Source organism: Embiotoca jacksoni, unplaced genomic scaffold (genome assembly GCF_022577435.1).
Source record: "Embiotoca jacksoni isolate LCO1_2020_lvr unplaced genomic scaffold, fEmbJac1.0.p SCAF_24, whole genome shotgun sequence".
Lineage (NCBI taxonomy): Eukaryota > Metazoa > Chordata > Actinopteri > Embiotocidae > Embiotoca > Embiotoca jacksoni.
In genome coordinates, this window is record NW_027185375.1 from 7,346,111 (window position 1) to 7,368,998 (window position 22,888).

The following is a 22,888-nucleotide window of genomic DNA, read 5'->3' on the forward strand; positions in this document are numbered from 1 at the left end:
GCTCAGGATTACTCCACCCTCAGTCTCCAATACATACTCTGCAATTTCACAGTGAGGTAAATCCCCCAGCATTCCCCCCCTATGCGCTGTCACAGCCCTCCCACTCATGCAACTAGTGTGTATGTGTGTGTGTCACCACTTTTCTTTGACATTCCTGTGCAGAGCAGAGAGACTCGGGTTGCAGAGAGACAAAACTACAAGTCCAACTCAGAAATCCTTTCGGAAAAGTCAGGATTTCTCCTTTTTTTTTTTCTTCTTCTTCCAGTTTCTTTCTACCTCCATCATATTTTTCAGAATTCCAGCTTTAGGAAATCTGTCTGCAAGTCAGCCGGGAACATTTTTAACAAGGGATTTCTGGAAAAGCATCCTCTCATATGCAGTCATCGTTTCCTCCTGTTCTTCTCCTCTCCATCTCACTCCCAGAAGCAGATTCCACACTCGTGAAATTCCAGTTGGGAATACTTTTTTGATCCAGCCAGGAGAGGAAAAAAGACAGAGGCATTGTAGAGCAAGAAGCACTTGAAGGGGTGAGTTAACTTTAAAAATAGAAAACTGTTTTTGATGTTTGAGCTCTTGTTCTTTTATCAAGGTTGAATTCTCTTTACAGAGAAAAGTAATATAACTTGATTTGTTATTCCATTCACTAAATTACTTTCATCTCAGAGGACAAAAATTTCACTCTGCTTGTTTGTGTTGGAAGTATTCTGCATTAATTGAAAAAGCTGCATTATAATGAGTCATAATCAAGTTTGTCTCAAGAGTAATTCCATCATATGTTTACAGAACTTCTCGGAAGACTTCTACCCAACAAAGCTATGTTGTTGATAATGGTGCATAAAAGTTGAATGCGTTGCCCAATGTGCCTCTAATGTAGTGTCTGAGAGGAGTTTTAGTGGCTTGTTGAGCTGATCCCCTTCTAGAGCTCAGGCATGTGTCGAAGGAAGAGGGAAGTTAAAGAATAGGAAGGCTGGTGGGTGTAAATCATCCACTGCACATCGAGCTTTAAGAGTTGAGGGGATGAGAAATATTTAAAAAATGATCAGGGGGAAAGTATGAGCGAGAAGCACGGTGGAGTTTCATCCTTTCTGATTTCATCATCAAATTGCAAAGACAGCTGCTGGGAAAGAAAGCTGATGATGCACACACACGCACGCACGCACGTACACGCACACACACACACACACACACACAGAGGTTATATTCAAATGTCTCAGGCAAATGCTTTAATAAACGCAGACAGATGTTGCATGCATGTACGCAAAGAAAGGATGTCAAACTAACCTGTGGGCTCTTTATTCTTTCTCTCCTACACACACACACACACACACACACACACACACACACATTTGCAGTTACACACATGCGCTCACTAGATTTTAACAAACACATCTTTGTTTCATTGCAGTGGTCTGTTTAGTTCACTCCTGGCTCAGATCACAGTGTGATCCCTGTGCTGCAATCAATACTCACACACACACACACACACACACACACACACGCACGCACACACACACACACACACACACACACACTTGGGATCAACTGTAAAAAAAACTTTTTTTTTTTAAAGTACCCACAAAGTGGATGCATGTTCAGAAAGAACACATAAACTAGCACAGAACTGACTTAGAGATCATATCAAGACTGAAATTGAACACATATTGTTATGTGCAGTGAGAGTGACCAACAGTAAGAGTCTGTGGCCTCTGACCAGTTATACCTGCTGGGAGTTTAATGTTGCAGAGCAGAGTGACAGATGGTAGAGTGCGTTTCATTCACCACCTCAACAACTTTTTCTGGTTAATTTAGACAACTACTACTGTCAGTCTGCATATTTACACAACAGCCATGTAATTGCCAAAGAGTTCATCACACTGTTGTGGATTCTCATCTGTCTTCATCAAATTTATCAGACATCCAGAGGGACAGTAAGTGAACTTGCGAATTACACAACTTTTATTCTTCAAATAGCAGAAAGTACAAAGACCAAACTATACAAGAACAAATAATCCCTTTCCTGGTATGTTTTTGCTCCATGTTTCTCTTAGTTGACGGCAATATCACTGGTTGATCAACAGTCACATGCAGGGTGAATCTAAAATACTGCTGAGTCATCACTACTGCGGTGGCTTGGAAAACATGTAATTACCAGAGCTGCCTGTATCAGGAAGGTCACCATCCGCACAATAGCGAGCCTGTTTCTGCTCTCTCTCCAGCTGACCTCGGAAGATCACACATTTCTCAAGCGTCTCAGAATCTGCAAGTCTAAACGACCTCCAGTCTCAATATGAGTATAAGTAATATATAAGTAATATGCTTTAGTGAATAGAAATTACAGTTTCCTTCAACAACACTAATGTCTGAAGCTCAAACGGACAATCGGCTGCTCAGTTTGATCTGTGTTAATAATTCTACATGCATCATGTTTGTTGTGTTTCCCTGCAGACCCTGGCGCCTGTAAAGATGGCTGACGTGGTGCAGCCAGATCCAAACAGCCTGCAGATACCGGGTATAACACACACACACACACACACACACACACACACACACACATACATGTACACACACATGTGTTTCCTATGGTAACCTGGTCATAATGACTCACTTCTCCATCTCTGTATGCTGACCTTTTCCACGTCACCTCTCCCTCTTGGAAAAATCCCTCACTTCAGATTCCCGTGACATTCTGGTCATTCCTGTTCATTGCAATGATCCAATCTCACATCTAGAGAGCTCCGAGTCAAGCGTGTTCACTCCCTAACCCGCTAATCTCCACTGTGAAAAATAAGGTGTTTTCTACACGTACGACAGCTGATGACAGTCCAGTACTGCCTCTTTCCTTTTGATAAGAGAGTTTTCCCATGACTGCATATCACATATCAAAAAGACTCAGATTCTGTTCATTTCCTTGCAGAGTAGGTGTGGCACTTTTTCCAATAATGCAACAAGTTTATGTAAATATATCAAGTTTGCATATTGTTATATTGTCTTCTTCTTCTTCTTCTTCTTCTTCTTCTTCTTCTTCTTCGTCTTCTTCTTCTTCGTCTCCTTTTTTTCTTCTCCTTCTTCTTTTTCTTCTTCTTCCCTTCATTTCCAGGTGAAAATGTATCAACCCCGTCTTCGCCTGCCATAGCTAGAAACGACTGTAGCATCACACCGCTCACACCGTCGCCCTCGCCGGTAACTATGCACACACTCACCACAGACACTCTAACACAATCTTTCCTCTTTCCACGTCCAGCGTTTTTTTTTTCTTTATATAGAGCTCTTAAACCAGACTTGTAAAGCCACATCCACTTCTAACTGTTATTAGCGGTTTATAATAACACTTACACTCGCAGTTAAACAAGTAAGGACTGCAATCTGTGTTAAAGGAACATATACACATTGGCACTAACTCTCTCAAGCTCGGAAGGAGGAGAGGAGAAAATAAGAGTAAAGGGAATTACATGAAAAACAGCTTCTGGTTTCCAATGCCAACCTGCTAATTTTCTTCAATGCTGTTTCCACTCATAGAAACTAGTTATTACAGAGATGGAAGAATTATTGGTTTAAATCCCATCGATGCTTCCTTTACAGGCAGAAATGATAGCGCACGTCAACTCATTCACTCACAAAGATAACATGTTGATACTTACCAGGTATGGTTATCATGTTCATCTACTTATTACTACTTACAATTAGCAAAAGAAAACTAAAATGGAAAGCTTTAATGGTTGAAAACGTCCATATAGCAGGTTTTTAGTTTTAAAACTAAGTATTGACACACAATACACACAAATGTCCCTGTTTGTCTCTCAGAGGTCGGAGGTCAGACCCCGGATGGCCTGTCCGTTCTCTGTTGTCGTGGCGATAGACTTCGGGACTACCTCCAGCGGCTACGCTTACAGCTTCACACAGGACTCAGAAGCCATACACATGATGAAGTAAGAGTCTGCGTGTATACGCCAGTCAATTCCACTCTCTGTCATTTTCTATACTTTCTATCCTTGACAGTATTTGTTTCCTCCAATCCATGCAGACGCTGGGAGGGCGGCGACCCCGGAGTGGCCAACCAGAAGAGCCCGACTTGTCTCCTGCTGACTCCGGATCTGCGGTTCCACAGTTTTGGATTCGCGGCACGAGACTTCTACCACGACTTGGATCCAGAGGAGGCGCGGCACTGGCTGTACTTCGATAAATTTAAAATGAAGATCCACAGCACAAGTGTAAGATAAAAATAAATGTGGGAATAGTTAAGGATCCAGAGTTAAAGCTTTAAAGAGTAAATTAATAACTGGCTGAAAAGCTGTTTTGCTGCCCTCTCTGGGTGAAAGTTTCAAACTTGTTGCATCTATAACCACATCCACTTGTGATGTCATGGCGTGACACACCCAAGAGAGTGCACCTCTGTATCACTGCAGGAAGGTGAAAAGTAAAAAAAACAACTTAAAAAAACCCCATTAAAATAGTAATTCCAGAAGTTACTCTTTAAACACCAGATGGACGACTTTTTTCTGCTGTGATGCTTCAGCAGTTGTGTCTGTCTTTGCTGCAGGACCTCACCATGGAGACGGAGCTGGAGGCGGTGAACGGTCGAAAGGTCAGGGCCATCGAGGTGTTTGCTCACGCCCTTCGCTTCTTCAGGGAACACACTCTAAAGGTCAGCTCTGACTCCCAGCTTCATGATCGCAATATAGTACCACGGTAAATGTATGTCATGTATGTATACATACTCATTTACTGTCCAAACCAAGGTGTTGAGATGAGTTAAAACTTTATCCATAGCTCATGGAGTGCTTTTCCTCACCTAAAGAAATATCTGGAGAATTGTTTTATTTAATGTGTTTTCAGGCTATACAGTAACGTCTTTTGAGCATTTTCAAAGTAACTCGGTACAAGGTGGATTAATAAATAAAGAAAAAAAAAAGTACTCGTAGTTCAGGTCACATTTAGGAGAAGGAGAAGCTCATGTATTGAATTTTAGAGTGCGTCATCAGAAATGTTTTTGGGATTGTGTTTCAGGAGGTGAAAGACCAGTCGTCATCAGTGCTGGAGGGAGAGGAGATCAGATGGGTGATTACTGTTCCTGCTGTGTGGAGACAACCTGCCAAACAGTTCATGAGAGAAGCTGCATACCTGGTAGGAAAACACACATACTCTCATCCTAATACACTCATCCAGGCATAGAGACGTGGATGTAGAATGATCATTTATGTTTTTATGTCAGTCTCTACTATTCTTCAAGTAAAAAAAAATACTTGAATCACCTAAGTATACCATACTTACATAACAGTTGGCTGGTTTACTGCATCCCAGAAAGCCATGCATATTTCCAGAAATATACTCCACGCACTCTCCACCGAAAACTGGGAGTGACTGACTGAGTCTTCAAAGTTACACCTTTGAAAGGCCAATTTCTGCTGACTGATAAAGTCGCTATTGCTCATTTAATGCAGCAATTCCTGAATTTCAAAATAAAAGCCCTCATTTCAAATTAAAAGCCCTGTATAGTTTTCTACATGGTCCAGACATATATTATGTTTTGATCTGGTTTTCTTTATAGATTTTAGAGACACCATAGAATGAGTGCTGCTTTACTTCATGTATCATGTATCGAGGCTAAATTTGTATCTGTGCATAGTTTTAATTTAACCAATTTAAAACATGCTTTATGGAATATCTTTCTTATTATTTGACTGACTTAACTGGTTCAGAAGAATAGACACTGTGCTACAGATACACATTGATATATCACTGTGGGACCGGTGTGTGTGTGTGTGTGTGTGTGTGTGTGTGTGTGTGTGTGTGTGTGTGTGTGTGTGTGTGTGTGTGTGTGTGTGTGTGTGTGTGTGTGTGTGTGTGTGTGTGTGTGTGTGTGTTAGACAGAGAAAGAGGAAGAACAACACGGAGATGGAAAATAGGCCACGTATAAAACATGAGATAAAGACGGTCTGATAAAGGTTCCCACGGTGGATCACTTACAACACACATGTACGCACACACACAAATCATAATGCTGCACTTTTGCCTCTTCTCTCTGCACATCTTCCCATCAAGTCATACACCCCTTTGTGTGCACTACATGTTACAATGACTTTCAGGAAGTGTGTCTACATGGTCCAGAATGCCTGGATCAACTTTGTACGAGATTGTGTGTCTAATTATACAGTCCAGATATATACGCAATTATCCATGGGAAAGACTGCACAACCTTTTACTCTGAATGTCAACTTTTCCTTATGACTTTTGCACACACACACACACACGCACACGCACACACACCACACACACACACACACACACACACACACACACACACACACACACACACACACACAGAGAGAGAGTGAACGCGCACAGATTGATTTCTATTATCTGCCTTTCACTCACCCAGGTATGGGCATGAATAGTCTAATGCATACACACTTTCACATACACACTGATGTCTATACACACACGCACACGCTGTGCTGGCTCCCGGCTTGAGGCCGTCGGGGCGTGGGTGCTTCCTGCTGGTTATGATGTCATCAGGAGTGAACAATAAGGGAGACCGGCGTACAAACACGGGAAGTCGAGACCAGACCCCCGCCCTACACTCACACACACTGCACTGCACACACACACACACACACACACACACACACACACACACACACACACACACATACATACATCGTTACAGCCACTCAATTTTACTCCCAAACCATCAGGACCAATGCTTGTATACCTCTTCCTCTTTTTAGTCTCTTTTATCCCAACAGAGAATCATTAACTTATGTCAGTTCTCCATCTGTCATGCTGTGTTTAGGTTTCTTCGTATGTTTACATTGTCCAGCTGTCCCTCATCGTGTGTGTGTGTGTGTGTGTGTGTGTGTGTGTGTGTGTGTGTGTGTGTGCGTGCGTGTGTGTTACCCCTGGAGTGCTCGTCTTTTCAACCTTCTCCTCTCTTTTGTTGACCTTGTCCTGCCCTCCATGCAAATGTCACTATGAAGTCCTATAAAGTATGAAGTAAATGTCACTACTCTGTTTCTTAATCCTGATAAATAATCATAACATTTGAACTGAAAATACATGAACTACTCCTTTAATTTATTACTTTTACTTTCCATTCTTCTACCATTTCTACATACATTACATTCACCCTTTTACTGTTTGCTTTCTATCGACAATTTTTTCTATTTTCTTCATCATCAGTGGTTTCGAAAACACAGAGAAACAATTATATTGATACTTTCATAACTGTAGTTTTCCTGAGTGAAACAATATGTGCTGGTAGAAAACTAAACCATCCGCAATAAATAAATACAAGTCAGAAATCCTGAAGGTATTTGAATTTTTTTCATCTTGTCTCCATCTTTCCTGATCTCTTTGCTGTGATGTTGCTGCACCACACGTCGCCTGTCAGTCGACACTGTGGGCAAAGCTCGTCTCTCTCTGTTGTGTCCCTCAGGCTGGTCTGGTGTCTCCCGACTGTCCCGAGCAGCTCCTCATCGCTCTGGAACCCGAGGCTGCGTCCATTTATTGCAGGAAGCTCCGCCTCCACCAGGTGATTGACCTGAGCCTGCAGCCAATCACCAACGGCCTGGATCTGGAGGGGTCCCGACCCTTCGACTCCAGTTTCAGACAAGGTAGAGAAGAGAGAGAGCGTGTGTGTGTGTGTGTGTGTGTGTGTGTGTGTGTGTGTGTGTGTGTGTGTGTCTGTGTGTGTGTGTGTGTGTGTGTGGTTTCTTGTACTCCTTGTCATTAGCATAAGCATGAAACCACACTGCGTTCCTGGAAATGTTGCCGTTTGATTTCACTTGGGGATTGTGGTTTTTGCAAAGGATGGAACTGAGTGTGTTTGAGAGAAAGAAAGAGAGAGCGCCGAGGGTGAAGATCTGACTTCAGATGCTGCTCCGGGTTTTGCCTCAGATGACTTTGCAGTTGTGTATGTGTGCGTAGAGCAGACAAAGAAGCAGGAGAGATGAAAACATGAACAGAGGGAGAAAGAGGAGGAGAGCTGTTTTGAAACAGACCACAGAATTTGCTGGCGGAGTAAAATTCTGCCTCTCAAGTCACTATTTACCACATAAGCTCTTTAATTAACTGCGCCAGCAAAGCTTTGCCCAACTGTTCAGTATTTACTTAGGTTTACATTTTGTGGAGGTGTGGATGTGCTTTTTTAAAAAAAAAATTATTATGAATTATAAATGTGAAGTAGAGACTTGTTCGCACAGATGATGTACAGTGACAGACGGTTGACGCCTTTCCAAGGCCTGAAACTCTCCCAGGTGATTTATCCGTGCAGTTGAGATAAGGTTAAAAAAAAAAAACTAGCTCTAAAAAAAGGTTCAAGATTCTCTACTTAAAAACATTTGATGGAACATTTGACTCCGTGAACTTGAATAAATTGGACAGCAATGGCACATTGTTTTGATCACATTTCATTTAGCATTTTGAGTTTGGTGACCGAGACTTACGGCATTAAAATATATCAATTTTATGGCCACTTGGGGTAAAATAAACTGTAAAAAGAATTATCTTGTCTTCGCGCAGCGGCAATTAACGACAAATCAGACAGATGCAAGTCATTACGGATTTGGTCTTCAAAACTTTCCACCATTGTTTTTACTGCTTTCTTGCCTACTGACGCCGTCACATCTCCACACTGCTCCTACACTGCCTCTACACTAAACTCTCTTTGCGTTCATCACTGCTGGTAACATCTTTCACGTTACACAGTTATTTGATCCATTGTAAATATAAAAATCTTGACTAGTGCAGCTTTAATAGAAAACTTTTAAATGGATATGTACACTGTGGAAAAGTATTTCCACAAACCAGTACATGAGTGACACTCAAAAATGTCTTTACAACAGAAAGGTGTGTCTGTCCTGCTCCTGAGTCAGCAGTAGAGCTGCACACAAAGGAAACATGTCAGTTAGCAACAAGAAAATGGCACTAAATCGTAACAAAGAACAAAAGCGATTTCAGGCTGGGAAAAGGAGACCGATGCATAATTCAGCGAGCGAACATGCCGTCCAAAATTCCCTGCAAGGGCCCACTTATACATATGCAGCCAGTGACACACACACACACACACACAAAGAACATTCACACACACTAAACGCAGGATATTGTAATTGGAACAAGGTGCAGTGAGACTATGATCTCACCCCCTCCTGGCCTGTCATTCTGCCTCTCTCACTTTCATTCTTCCTTCTTCTCCCTCCATCCTTCCAGCATTTTCTCTCCATCCTCGTTGCCCACGTCGTTCCCTTTGCGAGGACACACACACATACACACACACACACACACACACACACACACACACACACACACACACACACACACACACACACACACACACACACACACACACACACACACACACACACACACACACACGCATCACAGTTGTGGTTTTTTTACTATCTTTAGCTTTTCCTTCACCTCATTTCATCTCGAAAGATAGCACGGGGGACTCATTAACACATACACACACACACACACACACACACACACACACACACACACACACACACATGCATGCATGTATTTTCTTTTCTGCTGTTTCATGAAAATGGTTTCCAGACTTGCGTTTCATTCATCACCCCCATACGAACACACACACACACAGATGAAATCAAGGTCGATATGATTGTTATGTTCTTTGTTCAGCTTCATTTACTATACGCACGCACACACACACATACATACACACACAGAGAGGCTCATACATTACCTGCTGCGTCATCCCCTAAAACAACTGTAAGAGTACTTTCAAGACAGCATTGTTCATTATTGGTCAGTAAGATTATAATCTTTACAGATTCTTTGTTCTTCTTCTTCCATAAATCCTCTTTTTCCCTTCTCTCTCTTGCCAAAGAGATTGTATCAAGAACATGAAGAGGAATACCCTTTTTTTATTCCGACTACGTCCTTTTTTTCCCTTTATTTTCTTTAATTTATAATAGCCATAAACCATTACGTCTCATTTCATGAGTTCGCCCTCATATGGATTCGTATGTGCTCTGTCAAACAGGCTGTCAGGTATGTTATACTTCTGCCGGCTGTGAGTGTGCTCTGTTTTTGTTGGCCTCCGTCCGCGCTCTTAACCTGCCACTCACGCAGTTTACATGTCAAGAACAAATACAAAGTTTAAATTTGAGAGCGTTCTTCATTTCCTACAAATTGCCCCTGTCATGCAAAAACATTATGAATGTATGTTTTTCTTGTTTTACTTGGATCAAAAAACATATATTCCATCCTGCATGTCATGAACTCTTCTTGGGTTATAAAATGTGATTGAACCTTATGGGATGTATAAATTAAAAACAGTCTTCTTCATTTGGATGAAAGAGAAGATGTTTATGTTTTTTTGCATTGCGAATTAGTCAGAGGCAACCTTAAGTGTCTTAAGTGAGCATGTTTATACAGAAAGACAAAAAATGTTTGAATGCGGGCAGAACGGCACGGGGTGGCGACGACTCGAAGTTCCTTCAGCTGGAGAGAGTTCATAAATTCCTGTGGAACTATTTGATGTGGAGGACGGGTTGATTTGGTTTTCCAGTTTCAGTTGACCTTATTGCATTAAAGCCGAAAACTTAAATCACTGTTTTGAAAAAACAATATGTCCATTAAACCTGCAATAGATGTTTTGGCCACTTGGAAGCAATAAATCAAGCTGTTATATTTACATGTCAACCAACTCCTGAGAAACATATTTAGCTGCTTAACGTTTCATTATGTTCACAAGCCAGCTGCTCATTTTGTCAGGTAATAATTATCAGTGTGTTGTCACCTAGTTTTGCAAAGAAAATAACAATTGTTTGTCTCATTTTAATTGGGGTTATTTTTGAACTAATTGCATAGTATAATCCTGCATAATGTCGTCGTGAGATTCTTGTCAATCTAATCACATTCGGGAACAAATAAATAATATAATGTAATATAATGGTGACCCGTGTTTTAAAAAATGAAACCTAAAATGTCACCTTGTTTCCAGAGAGAAAGAACTATCTGCAGGCTGTAAACATTATGCCTCACTGCAACTTTTCGGGACAGATTTTAACATTAACATACAACTTTGTGCAGGAGAAATTACATAGAAATATTGCAGGTATAAAACAAGTATGTGAAGCCCATAACATACAGTGAAGTATGTTGCGTGTGTGTTGCAGCGAGGGAGCAGCTGAGGCGATCGAGACACAGCAGGACCTTCCTGGTGGAGAGTGGAACCGGAGAGCTGTGGTCGGAGCTGCAGACCGGTGAGGCCAGATGTGTACGTGTGTGTCGGAGGGGAAACAGACAGACCCCACACGTTGCAGATGTTGATGATTTTGACTTTTAATCCCCAGCACGCTGACTACGAGGAGCAGACACACCAGCATTCATGTTGGGTCCTACAACTACTCTACTACTTTATTTTTAATCTCCTGTGTCTTCTCCATTCACCTTTTTCTAATTCAGCTCATGATGGATCAGCTCACATCCACAACAACAATGTCCGCTATGTTTTCGCAGGTCCTGTTTGAACTAGTGAATTAATTGTTTAAAAAAAAAATGCTGTAGTTGCTGCAGCTGCCTGAGCGATGCAGCTCATCAGCGCCCACCTAACTTCATACTTCACAGTTATGATGATAGTGTCATGCAGTAAAATATGAGTGCAGAGCCTGGTGTGTGCCATTTGAATAATTATACAGTGTGCAATTAAAGCCTCTTGATACATTTTAAAAAGCTATTATAAACTGATTAGTTACATTTGCATTTCAATTGTTAAATAAATAAGCTCTCAGTATGTTGCAAGTGCAAATGAAGTTTGCAATTTTTTTTAGCTGAGTGTTTAAATAATTAACTTTTAAAACTTTTTCTCTTCATCATTTTTTATTTATGATTGTACTTTATGTAAATTCCATTTGATTTTGCGATCACTTTGCTTTACTGTCTTTTTCCGGTGTTTTCACCCACATTTCGCGGTCTTCTGCGGAGGACAGAGGTCACTCAGTCGTTACGACGGTTGAAAGCTCCAAAAACGGTGAACCATGATTTAAGAGTAAGAGCACTGACGACAGGAGCTCTTTTTGGCCCGACACAATCGAAACCACAAAACGCTGAAGTCAGAGTAACATTTTGTCTGGAATGATAAAAGCCTGATTAAAGTCGCCCATTTTGCTGCTTTCACACACGGCTGTTTTTTTCTGTTGAGCCGTGACGACGATCTTGAGGAGCCACGCACCCCTGCTGACCCTCTCTGCTCTCCTTCCTGTGCGCGCACACACACGCACACACACACACACACACACACGCACACACACACACACACACACACACACACACACACACACACACATGCACACACGCACACACACGCACAATGGAAGGACTCAGCCCATTGGACTCTCCGCCTCTGCACTGCAAATATACCGAAGGAGCAGAAAGCCACTTTCACCTTCCTCTCCTGCATCTTCTCCTCTCATTCATCTCCACGTGGTTTTTTTTTTTTATTTCTGTTCCTTTTATTCCCGTCTTCTACGACTCTTACGCTCTCGTGTTTGGGGTGCGGTCAGATGAAGCTGCACCAAAACCGACTCCTATCGCCCAACATATCGTAAACACACACACTGACAGAGGCAGAGCAGCAATCACAGAGGCCTGAAGGTTGTTTACATTTGAGAGTCTCAGTGGAAACTGCAAACACACACACGCACACACACACACACACACACACACACACACACACACACACACATACACACATACACACACACATACACACTGGAAACATGACATTTAGACATTCCACATAAATGAAGACACATTATCATCCACAAGTTCCTCCTACAGATTCGGGAGAAACACTGTGATCTTACTGTGCTGCATCACAGATATTTCCTGTCTCTGGAGTCAAACTGATAAACTTGAGAGGTTTTCTCGTCTATCTAAAAATATCAGATTTTTATATAAATGCCAAATGTTCCCCAGGACACGCAAACAGCATCAAACGGTGTGTGTTTCTCTTTCTGCAGGTGACAGGTACGTTGTTGCAGACTGTGGAGGAGGAACAGTTGACCTGACGGTGCATCAGATCGAGCAGCCACAGGGAACACTGAAAGAGCTCTACAAGGCTTCAGGTACGGTTTCAACACAAAATAAATTTTTTAAAAAACACATCCCGCATTTTCCGCAGCTGTGTTGTTTCTCCCAGGCGGTCCCTACGGCGCTGTCGGCGTCGACCTGGCCTTCGAAGCCATGCTGTGCCAGATCTTCGGCGAGGACTTCATCCAGAGCTTCAAAGCCAAGCGGCCGGCGGCCTGGGTGGACCTCACCATCGCGTTCGAGGCGAGGAAGCGGACGGCGTCGCCGGGCAGGACCAACGCCCTCAACATCTCCCTGCCCTTCTCTTTCATCGACTACTACAAGAGACACAGAGGGCAGAGCGTGGAAGCCGCCCTGAGGAGGAGCAAGTGAGTGTGAGCTGAGTGGTGTGTGTGCGTGTGCGTGTGTGTGTGTGTGTGTGTGTGTGTGTGTGTGTGTGTGTGTGTGTGTGTGTGTGTGTGTGTGTGCGCGTGTGTGAGCAGTCTGATTAGAGTCTAAACAATCGAAGGGTTATTTTTCGTCACCTCTCTTCTGTGTCTCAGTATGAACTTCGTGAAGTGGTCGTCCCAGGGGATGCTGCGGCTGACGCAGGAAGCCATGAATGAGCTCTTCCAGCCGACCATCATCAATATCGTCAAACACATCGGTGAGAGACACAGAAAGACAAATGCCCAGACAGCAGGGCTGCACACATACACACAACATTCATATACTTACATATACATATATGCACAGACAGAAAGAGACACGGGTATTAAAACAAAGTATTCTCAACTCTTCCTCTTCATTCGATGACCCACTTGTGTTTTTGCAGATATTTCCAACAACTTTTCTGTTTATAAATCTACAAAAAGAAAGCTGAAAATTGAGATCCTGAGAAGCTACGGGAGAACAACCCCAAAATACAAAGGCTTACCAGAATAATACAATGACATCATCCTAAAGTAAACGAACCCGTGGAGAAAGGTTCATGGTACTTACAGCAGCACTACTCAGCAGCCACTTAGAGGCAGCCACAGCATTATGGCCTCAGAAAGTTAATATTGTCAACAGTTGCTTATTTATATTTAGACAATCCACTCTTGGTCCTTGGAAGCCAAGAAATATGGCTGGTAATTAAACTGCCAAGTTCTCTGCTATATTCAGCAGCTGGTCTCCCACTGGCTGTCTGCAGTTTGGTGCTGGGCAGGAAGTGCTGAAGAGCATTTTCCCTGAAGACATCTGTCAGCTCACTTTCATTCACGGGGGCCTCAAATAATGCTGATTTGTCAAAGTCACTCAAGGTTCCCCTTGGAGTCGCTGCTATTAACATCTGATTCCATTCGAAGAAGGTAGTCAGATGACGGAGTCGAAAAAGTCAAAGAAGTTTGTGGTGGTTGTGTGGAGCCCACTCAGACCTTCCACCCAGGAGAGCGGTGTTTTAACCCACGTGGCAGCAAAAGTTAACGAGGACTTATTTTATGGAGTCGTCGGAGCCTTCGTTAAGATCTAAATGACAGCGATAGGACCCGGCTTTGTTTGTGACTTCCCACTCTGCCCAAACTTTTGACCTTTACGGGACAATCAGCTGCCAAAACCGTGAAGTGAGTCACTAATGAGTCCGTGCCCCGTAGATCACACATCCTAGTTTGCTGCGGCTGAAGAACCAAAAAAAAAGGACAAAAAATACGGCGACAAACTGCAGCTCAAACCAAACCAAGCAGACCTCAGCCGTAACGACTCCCTCAGTGTCCTCGGTCTAGGTGATGGTGACCTCATTCATTTCTTTCAGCCTTGTCAAGACAGAACTGAGGCAGAAAAATGCAGAGTGTCTGTTTTAAATCAGGCGCATTCCTCTGGTACATTCAGCATGTAGCTTGTTGGATCAGCATAAGAATAAGACTGAGAGGGTTCTGTTGTCTTTCCAGTGGATGAAATCCCATAATCCCGTTTCTCCCCACGTTCTCCAACGGACGTCCGATGAAGTGAACTGACTCTAAAGACGTTCCTCCTTCTCGTTCCCTGACAGAGGAGCTGATGGTGAAGCCGGAGGTGCGCGGCATACGTTTCCTCTTCCTGGTTGGAGGTTTCGCCGAGTCGCCCATGCTTCAGAAAGCAGTCCAGAAGGTACTGGGGAGGACGTGCCGCATCATCATCCCCCACGACGTCGGTCTGACCATCCTGAAGGGGGCTGTCCTCTTCGGCCTGGACCCCACGGTGGTGAGGCATCGACGAGACCAGCTGGTGTCCGAGTGGCGCCCCGAGTCTCGATCTAACAACTTCTGTCTCGCAGGTCAGAGTACGTCGATGTCCTTTGACTTACGGCGTCGGCGTGCTGAACCGGTTCGTGGAGGGACGCCACCCTCGGGACAAACTCCTCGTCAAAGACGGACGGGAGTGGTGCACCGACGTCCTGGACCGCTTCGTCTCCGTGGACCAGTCGGTGGCTCTGGGCGAGGTCGTGAGGCGGAGCTACACGCCCGCTCGCCTGGGCCAGCGGAAGATCATCGTCAACATCTACTGCAGCGCGACAGACGACGTCACGTACATCTCCGACCCCGGCGTCAGGAAGTGCGGGACGATAACTTTGGACCTGCCGGAACCACTACCGCTGCCGGGAGCGGTGGGAGGAGCGGGAGCGGGCGGAGCAGGAGGCCCGGAGAGGAGGGAGATCAGAGCGACCATGCAGTTTGGAGACACGGAGATCAAAGTCACAGCCGTTGACATCATGTCTAACCGCTCCGTCCGGGCTTCCATAGACTTCCTGTCTAACTGAGGAGGAGCAGGAAGTGGAGACGCGGATTTGAAAACACACAGAACTGATTGCAGGGACGATCATTTTTGAAAAAGCGGTACTTTGGGAGTGGGCGACGTGTTTTTGTTTTTTTTGGAAGAAACATCGCATTCTCAGACATTTAGATTTTGAGAGGAACATTTTGTGAAGCTCTCCGTCCCTCGCAAACGTCCTCCTCAACAAATGTCACCGTCTCCTCAGCTGGAGAGTCGAGTGTCTTCTCTGCACGGAAAAGAAGAAATGAATTTGTCCGCCTACCGGGCTTCGGAGGAGATTTTCTCACGTCACATCACGTGATGCTGTCACTGCGCAGGACCATATTTAAACCGCCGCGTGAAGCCTGTGAAACCTGATGCAAGCTGGAGGCTGCGTACAAATCCCTGCAGCAACAAACAAACACAAACCAAAAAAATCCTCCTGAGCACAGGGAATAAAGACTTCCTCACCTGGACAGACGCTCCCCAACACACTAAACTACCTAGTGACACTCACTCATTTCCTTTGTTCTCAAATATAAAGACTGATGCCTCATATAATTACTGATACCTCATTTAAACCTTATTTCACCGCCTACATAATGAAATGTTGACGTGACTGCTGGACCTCCTGCAGCTTTGTTTCTGGGACGTGATAGTGCTCCACCTAGTGGTGAAAAGACCGAACTACAAGCCGGGACGCTTTTAAGGTGTCTCCAGTAAACAAGTCTAGAAAGGTCCGTGGCATTATAACATGTCTTTTACAAAATCGTAAGAAGCCATGTTTCAGGATAAGAGTTATCCCGCATGCGTGGGGCTGAACATATTTTGAACATGTTTTGTGTCGTCCTGATTTCTTCAGTCCAAATCAGGATAATATTTGTTTATACAGTTAATAACTGAAATAACTGTTATCAGTTATTTCTTTAAAAACATTTCAAATGTTTCAAAACTTACTGAATTAAAACAAAAAAAACCATTAAAGCTGCATTATTCATTGGAGATGCTGCCAACACGTATTATTGCCTCATATAGTTGTTACCAACTGGCAAACTGGAGTCGTCACCACACCGGTTTGTGAACTGACGTTTGCCGTCGCCACCTTGTTTTGTTTTGTCCAGTTACAAGTGTCCATACTCGGATGAGCTGGGAGGAACCAAGTGGTGACTTTGACTGCATCTGACTGGCGACCCGACGACACCCTACGTCCACCCACCTACAACGTGCAAATGACAGCATGATGACTTGTGGAGAAAAACAACAACCCGGATTGACTCTGTATTTCCAGCCCCTGGTGGCCCTGAGTGGTATTGCATATAAATATCTGACACTCTCCACTATGTTCGATCAGCTGGTTGCTAACTCCGTCTTGTTTGTTGTTTGTTGTTTGGTGTCGGGTGGGTGGCAGGTATCTCAGCTCCTTTAGAGCTTCTGCTGCAGCTGGAAAGTCGGCTGGTGAGTATGCAGGCCACAGTAATAAACTATAGGGGGCGCTAAAGCTCCACAGAGCTGATGGATCATTGTTTTTATTTTTTTTTATTTAACAGTACCCTGAGTAATTTGATCAATTATTTACAGTTATTGATTAGTGCAGCTTATTAAGTGAGTTCTTGTAGAGAGAGAAGCTGGGTGGGTGGAGGTGTTGACATTAAGCAACACAGATCTAACCTTTCTTTTTAATGTGTATTCTGTGTTAAAGTGTACCCGTGTTTATGTATAAAGTGACATAAAACTTATGAACCAGTTACCACATTCAACATGTTGACTTTATCTCGTTTGTTTTGACCTCCTCTCACCAACATTGTTTTAAACTGTTCAGGTAGGTGAGCCTCATTCATTTAATGAACGTCATTTTTAAACCTTTTTTTCTTCCTTTGACAGTATTTAAACCTTTAGAGTCAGCCTCCTTTCTCTTTATTACGGTGTGTATTGTGTGATATTAACCTTTTTGTGTCATAAAAGCTACCAGCTCCCCAAACGTCCCTCTGGATCAAGTATCGATCTGCAAGTATTGAGTCAACAGGATGATTTCAGCTGTGAATTTATTGATAAGAATTGGTACAATAAATAGTCTCACACAGCATGACTGCTCAACATCCTGTCAGTGCTTTACTTCCCATGTTACACATCAAGTTAAGTTTGTCACGTAACATAAAACCAGATCAGAAGTTATGAACGGGGTCCTTCGGGGCCACAGACGAGGAGGTGAACTAAAGGGGACAGGAGTGCGTTTCAAAACCAAAGAAGAGCTGCTGTCAGTCTGCTTCTATTTCCCGTATGTTTTCTGAGTATAAAGATGGAACGATGCAGTGCTTGAAATGTTTAACAGACGTTTCATAAATCGAAGCTTCGGTAAGAAAAACAGGTGAAGAACAAAGAAAACGAGAAACGTCAGCTGTCGTCGACAAATTCTAAACAATGCGTGTTGAAATTAAAACACGAACTCCTCCTTTCCCCCTTTTGTTTGTTTCACTACACCTGCTGTTTGCAACGCGTCCGCTAACAACACTTCGTTTTTTTTAAAATCGAGAATCCAAATCCAAATGCAGCTCAAACATGCCGAGCTGCGTTCAGCAAACGAGTGTAACGGGGCTGCCGTCCTCTTGTCTGCATTTGGATTTGGATGCCGCGTCAAAATGGGGTTTCGTCGTCGCTCTCCTCTAGTGAGCGTGAGGTCTCCCGCGGCCTCGGCCCCTGCCGCCGCCCGGAGGTCCGTCCATGTTGCTGCGGGGGTTCTTGATCGTCTCGTCCACGGACAGGATCAGACAGGCCGCCTCCGACGCCGCGGTCAGAGCGTTGATCCGCACGATGGACGGCTCCCACACGCAGGCCACGAAGTTGTCCGCGATGTCCTCGTTGTTGATGTCCACACCGTACCACATGCCGTTCTGGAGGTGAGACGCACCGTCAGCACCACTCCGGCACGGGCTTCACTCCACAGACCGTGTGGCGTTAGGAAGTGTGTGTGTGTGTGTGTGTGTGTGTTCTACCTGTGCGTGTTTGGCGCGCAGCTTGTTCAGGATGTTGGTGGCGTCGAACCCGGCGTTGTCACACAGCTGTCTGGGGATGATCTCCAGGGCTTTGGCGTACGCTCCGATCAGCAGCTGCTGTTTTCCGGGGATGGTCCTGGAGTAATCCCGCAGGTACTTGGACAGCTCCATCTCTATGGCTCCTCCACCCGCGACGATGGAGTCATTCTGGAGACGGGTGGATACGGTTAACTTACTGCAGACTGGGCACCTTCACCAACAAGCACGCACGCGCACACACACACACACACACACACACACACACACACACACACACACACACACACACACGTAACTGACCTTGATGGCCCTGCGCACGATCATGATGGCGTCATGCAGTGATCGCTCCGTCTCCTCCGTGAACTGCTCGGCTCCGCCCCTCAGGATGATGGTGCACGTCTTCGCCTTCGGGCAGCCCTTAAAGAAGTTGTACCTTCAAGGAAAAACAAAGAAATCACGATGTTGCAGGGGGAGATGAAGAATCACAGAATAAAACTTACAATGGAATTTTATTCAAACTTCTAAGAGGCAGGACAAATAATAATAATAATAATAATAATAATTTTTAAAAAATGTCTTGCATACTAGTACGAGACTGCTAAAGTAACAATGTTTTTTTTTAAATTTTAAGTTGACTTCTTTTATCACATTAAAACCGAGTAAGATTTCAGACATTCGTGGCTCAGGATGAAAACCTCCACGCTGCAAGAAACAAAGTCATCACTTCAAATCAAACCTTCAAACAGTCAACAAACTGTCGATAAAATGTCAAACATCACATGTATACGTGTTCAAACTCTTTTTTTTTTACCCACAGGTCAATAAATATAAACAAAGTTGTAAAAAAAAAAAACATACACTATTTTTAATTCTCTGAGGACTGACAGATGTTAGAAACTCTTCTTTCTCACCTCTCTCCTCCAACCTGGATCTCCTCGAACACTTCACACAGTCCCAGGACGTCGTCCGTCATCGCTCCGACAGACGTCTGGATGGAGCCTCCGCAGGCCTGGAGGTCACATTACACGCAGTCAGTCAGCAAAGTCTCAGGCTTTTAGAAGATAAACAAGTGTTTCCCGTAGTTTGATAATTTAATTGTGGCTTACAGACACTTATTGATCCTCTTATCGATTGCAACTCACCATAATTTGGTACAAAAGATAAAATAAACACATAACACCGTTAATGATTCTGCCTATTGATTAAATACTGTAACGACACTCTCATTAGTTCTTAAGAGAAAAAGAAAACCACATCATGTACTGTACATAAATTAACAGTTTTGAGTGTCAAACTGCAGCATTATTTGTCTTTGACGTCATTTTACTGTGCAGCAGTTTCCCCGATCGCTCCGCCGCGGCTCTGAGTGAAATTAAACTGAAACCTTTCTTTCTAATTTCAACCTCCGGCTCAGTTTTGAGTGTCTCACCATCATTGTCCTCTTCAGGTCCTCCTCCTGCACCCTGCCGGCACAGAACAGGTCTCTGTCTGCGAAGTACTGGGTGGCCACGTCCCCGATGGGTAACTTGGACAGAACCACTTTGGCGCCCGACTTGTGGATCTTCTCCAGTTTGTCGTACAGGATGTTCCACTCTGCGTCCACGATGGCCTGGTAGTCCTGAAGGAAAGATTAAAGAGGAAGAGTTAACGAGGAGCGAAGAAAAGAGTCAAATAAAAAAAAACCTGTTTTGTTTTTTGTTGTTACTTCGTACCGCCACATTTTTCACGCGGACCTCCGCGTTTTCCTTCTCGGCCTTCAGCTCCAGCTCCACGTTGAGCAGCGCGATCTTTGGATTATCGTAGCGTTTGGGCTGCATCTCAAACCCGGCGTAGGAGAAGGTCTTCTTGAACGCAACCCCAGAGATCAGCTCCGAATCCTGCAGACAGAATTTAAAAATGAGGGAAAAGCAAAGTAGCGGAGGTTGTGTTTTCTGCTTCTTTAACATGTTTTTTTTTTTTAAAGTTCCCATCTCTGAAAGCTGAACTCCAGACACCGACCTCGAGCCCTCCACCCTGGACCTTCTTGATGCCGATCATCTTGAGAGACAGCAGCTCGTCCAGAGACATGACGGCGTCCACCACCATTTTGGAGAAGAACTCCTTCTGCCCAGCGATCAGCTTGGAGTTGAGGGCAGTGGCTGCACATTTCTTCAGCAGCTCCCTCTGCTCCCTGGCAGGGAAAAATGCACATTGAGTCTCTTCAACTTGTTGCACAGAAGACACATCAAATCTAAAAACATACAAATTAAAAAACAAAACAACCACTCGGCACTTACTGCTTGTCTTCTTTCTTCACAGAGACGGAGATCGCTCTGATCTTGTTGACGGCGAGGTTGGTGGCGTTGCGGAACGCTCTGATGATGGTCTGCGGGTGGAGGCCCTCCTCCACGTACGGCTTCAGCTGCTTCAGGAACTCGGCGGCCAGGAGGGTGACGGAGGTGGTGCCGTCACCGACCTGAGGACGGGTGCGAAGGAAATGGGGGAGGGGGGGGGTCAGTTTGAAACTTGTGACAGATTTCACACACACACACTCTCTCTCCACACACACACACACACACACACACACACACACACCTCAGCATCCTGAGAGCGAGCGATGTCCACCAGCGTCTTGGCTGCAGGGTGAACCACATCCAGCAGTTTGAGGATGGTGGCGCCGTCGTTGGAGATCGTGGCCTTACCTGGAAAAACAACAACAACAACAACATTTTCACACACGCTGACGAAAACACGCAGAAGAACAAATTCCTTTATTTAAAACGTTGTTTTTTTTTTTTTGTGTGTCCCGTCTCTTCTCACCTCTGCCGTCGACCATCAGCTTGTCCATCCCTCTGGGCCCCAGGGTGGTCCGGACAGCCTCCGCAATCACCTGGCAGGCATTGATGTTGCTGATGAGCTGCGGGATGCCTTGAGACGTGTCTGTCCCCTCCTTCAACAGGATAACCGGTGTGGGCTGCGGGAGGAGGAAGAGGAGGAGGAGGAAGAGGAGGGAGGAAGAGGAGGAGGATATTAATCCAACAGCAGATTTTTTTTTTTTTTTTTTTGCTGCTAAATCCAGTAATATTTATATTAATCAGCTGTTCAGAGAAGCTTCTCTGAATATTTCTGACGCAGTCATACAAAGAGATTAAAAACAACCAAACCCTCCATGACTGAACAATGACGGGCAACTTTTAAACCACGCGAGTCAAACATGCTTCAAAAAGTATCTTTAATAACCAGTTAAATTATGGAGCTAACCGGAAGTAGATTATATCTTATCGATATATTTTTATTTTATTTTTTTAATCGCTAGCATCGCCGTTAGCATCGTTTACGCCCAATGAACCATACGATGCTAACACAGCCTGGCTGACAATAAAACCGCTTTTTAAAAATCACACTCGTCAAAAATAACCGCTTTCTAAGACCGCCGACAGTCCGCCGTCTGATCCGAGAGCGGCCCCGCGGCTCCAGCTCGCCGGTAAACCGCAGGATGGACGCGGATTACGGGTTTAAAGTTCGCTGCATGGATGCTACCAGACTCACCATCATCGTTGCGGTTCCTTCGAGAAGCTCTCGACGCCGGCTTCTTTTCCCACAATGCTTTGCGACAGCTCGAGGGCAGGTTCAAGAACACGACGCGATATTTCGGCAACGATTTGAATTTTCTTTTTCGCGCATTTTTCTGGAATAAACACGGACGTATTTGACGCTGCCAGAGTAGATTAATTATTAAAAACTCAATTTATTAGCATGGTAATTTACTAATTTCACGTTTTTCAAATTCGTCGGATTTTCTCATTTTATTTTAACGTCATTTTTTTAAATTTATTTCACGATGACATTCGTCACAATGACGCAATATTTGTCTCACAATGATTTTAATAATCTTTGTTTTCATTTGGTTCTCTTCTGTATTTCAAACTTTTCGCTGAACAACATTAATTTTTATTTTTTTATTTTTTTTACTGCGCTTTTATTTGACGCGTTTTCAGATTATCATACCGCTCTTGAACGCACCTTTTGTTGCGTCTCTCGAGCGCTGCTGAACTCGGACGTTCTGATTGGCT

The 22,888-nt window shown here is 44.1% G+C and overlaps 2 protein-coding genes across 4 annotated transcripts; one reads left to right on the forward strand and one right to left on the reverse strand.

Moving 5' to 3' along the window:
* Window positions 1-189: 189 nt before the first annotated feature.
* Window positions 190-18,621, forward strand: hspa12b (heat shock protein 12B). 3 transcript variants are annotated; one of them, XM_069159248.1, is made up of 14 exons: window positions 190-527; window positions 2,446-2,509; window positions 3,098-3,180; window positions 3,802-3,926; window positions 4,022-4,208; window positions 4,538-4,642; window positions 5,005-5,121; window positions 7,433-7,610; window positions 11,145-11,231; window positions 12,990-13,094; window positions 13,169-13,427; window positions 13,602-13,705; window positions 15,068-15,258; window positions 15,332-18,621. In XM_069159248.1, exons 2-14 carry the CDS (start codon window positions 2,464-2,466, stop codon window positions 15,812-15,814), a joined length of 2,070 nt encoding a protein of 689 aa, XP_069015349.1. In that variant the 5' UTR covers window positions 190-527; window positions 2,446-2,463; the 3' UTR covers window positions 15,815-18,621. The 3 variants fall into 3 exon arrangements, with proteins under 3 accessions (XP_069015349.1, XP_069015350.1, XP_069015347.1); XM_069159249.1 differs by having other exon boundaries at window positions 15,068-15,255; XM_069159246.1 differs by having other exon boundaries at window positions 15,068-18,621.
* cct7 (chaperonin containing TCP1, subunit 7 (eta)) lies at window positions 17,833-22,444 on the reverse strand. The gene is made up of 11 exons (XM_069159250.1): window positions 22,365-22,444; window positions 21,636-21,789; window positions 21,411-21,517; window positions 21,113-21,291; window positions 20,835-21,006; window positions 20,549-20,713; window positions 20,266-20,454; window positions 19,748-19,845; window positions 19,137-19,269; window positions 18,798-19,004; window positions 17,833-18,695 (listed from the first exon to the last, which is right to left on the reverse strand). Exons 1-11 carry the CDS (start codon window positions 22,368-22,370, stop codon window positions 18,468-18,470), a joined length of 1,638 nt encoding a protein of 545 aa, XP_069015351.1. The 5' UTR covers window positions 22,371-22,444; the 3' UTR covers window positions 17,833-18,467.
* Between the last annotated feature and the right edge of the window lie 444 nt (window positions 22,445-22,888).

Excerpts from the sequence above, each read along its gene's own strand:
- cct7 (XM_069159250.1), bottom strand. Across the intron at positions 21,518-21,635 it reads GCTGATGGTCGACGGCAGAG|GTAAGGCCACGATCTCCAAC; the intron begins GTGAGAAGAGAC and ends TTGTTTTTCCAG. Across the intron at positions 21,292-21,410 it reads CTCGCTCTCAGGATGCTGAG|GTCGGTGACGGCACCACCTC; the intron begins GTGTGTGTGTGT and ends ACCCGTCCTCAG.
- hspa12b (XM_069159246.1), top strand. The coding sequence starts at position 2,464 with ATGGCTGACGTGGTGCAGCCAGATCCAAACAGCCTGCAGATACCGG. Across the intron at positions 3,181-3,801 it reads TCACACCGTCGCCCTCGCCG|AGGTCGGAGGTCAGACCCCG; the intron begins GTAACTATGCAC and ends TTTGTCTCTCAG. Across the intron at positions 4,643-5,004 it reads TCAGGGAACACACTCTAAAG|GAGGTGAAAGACCAGTCGTC; the intron begins GTCAGCTCTGAC and ends ATTGTGTTTCAG.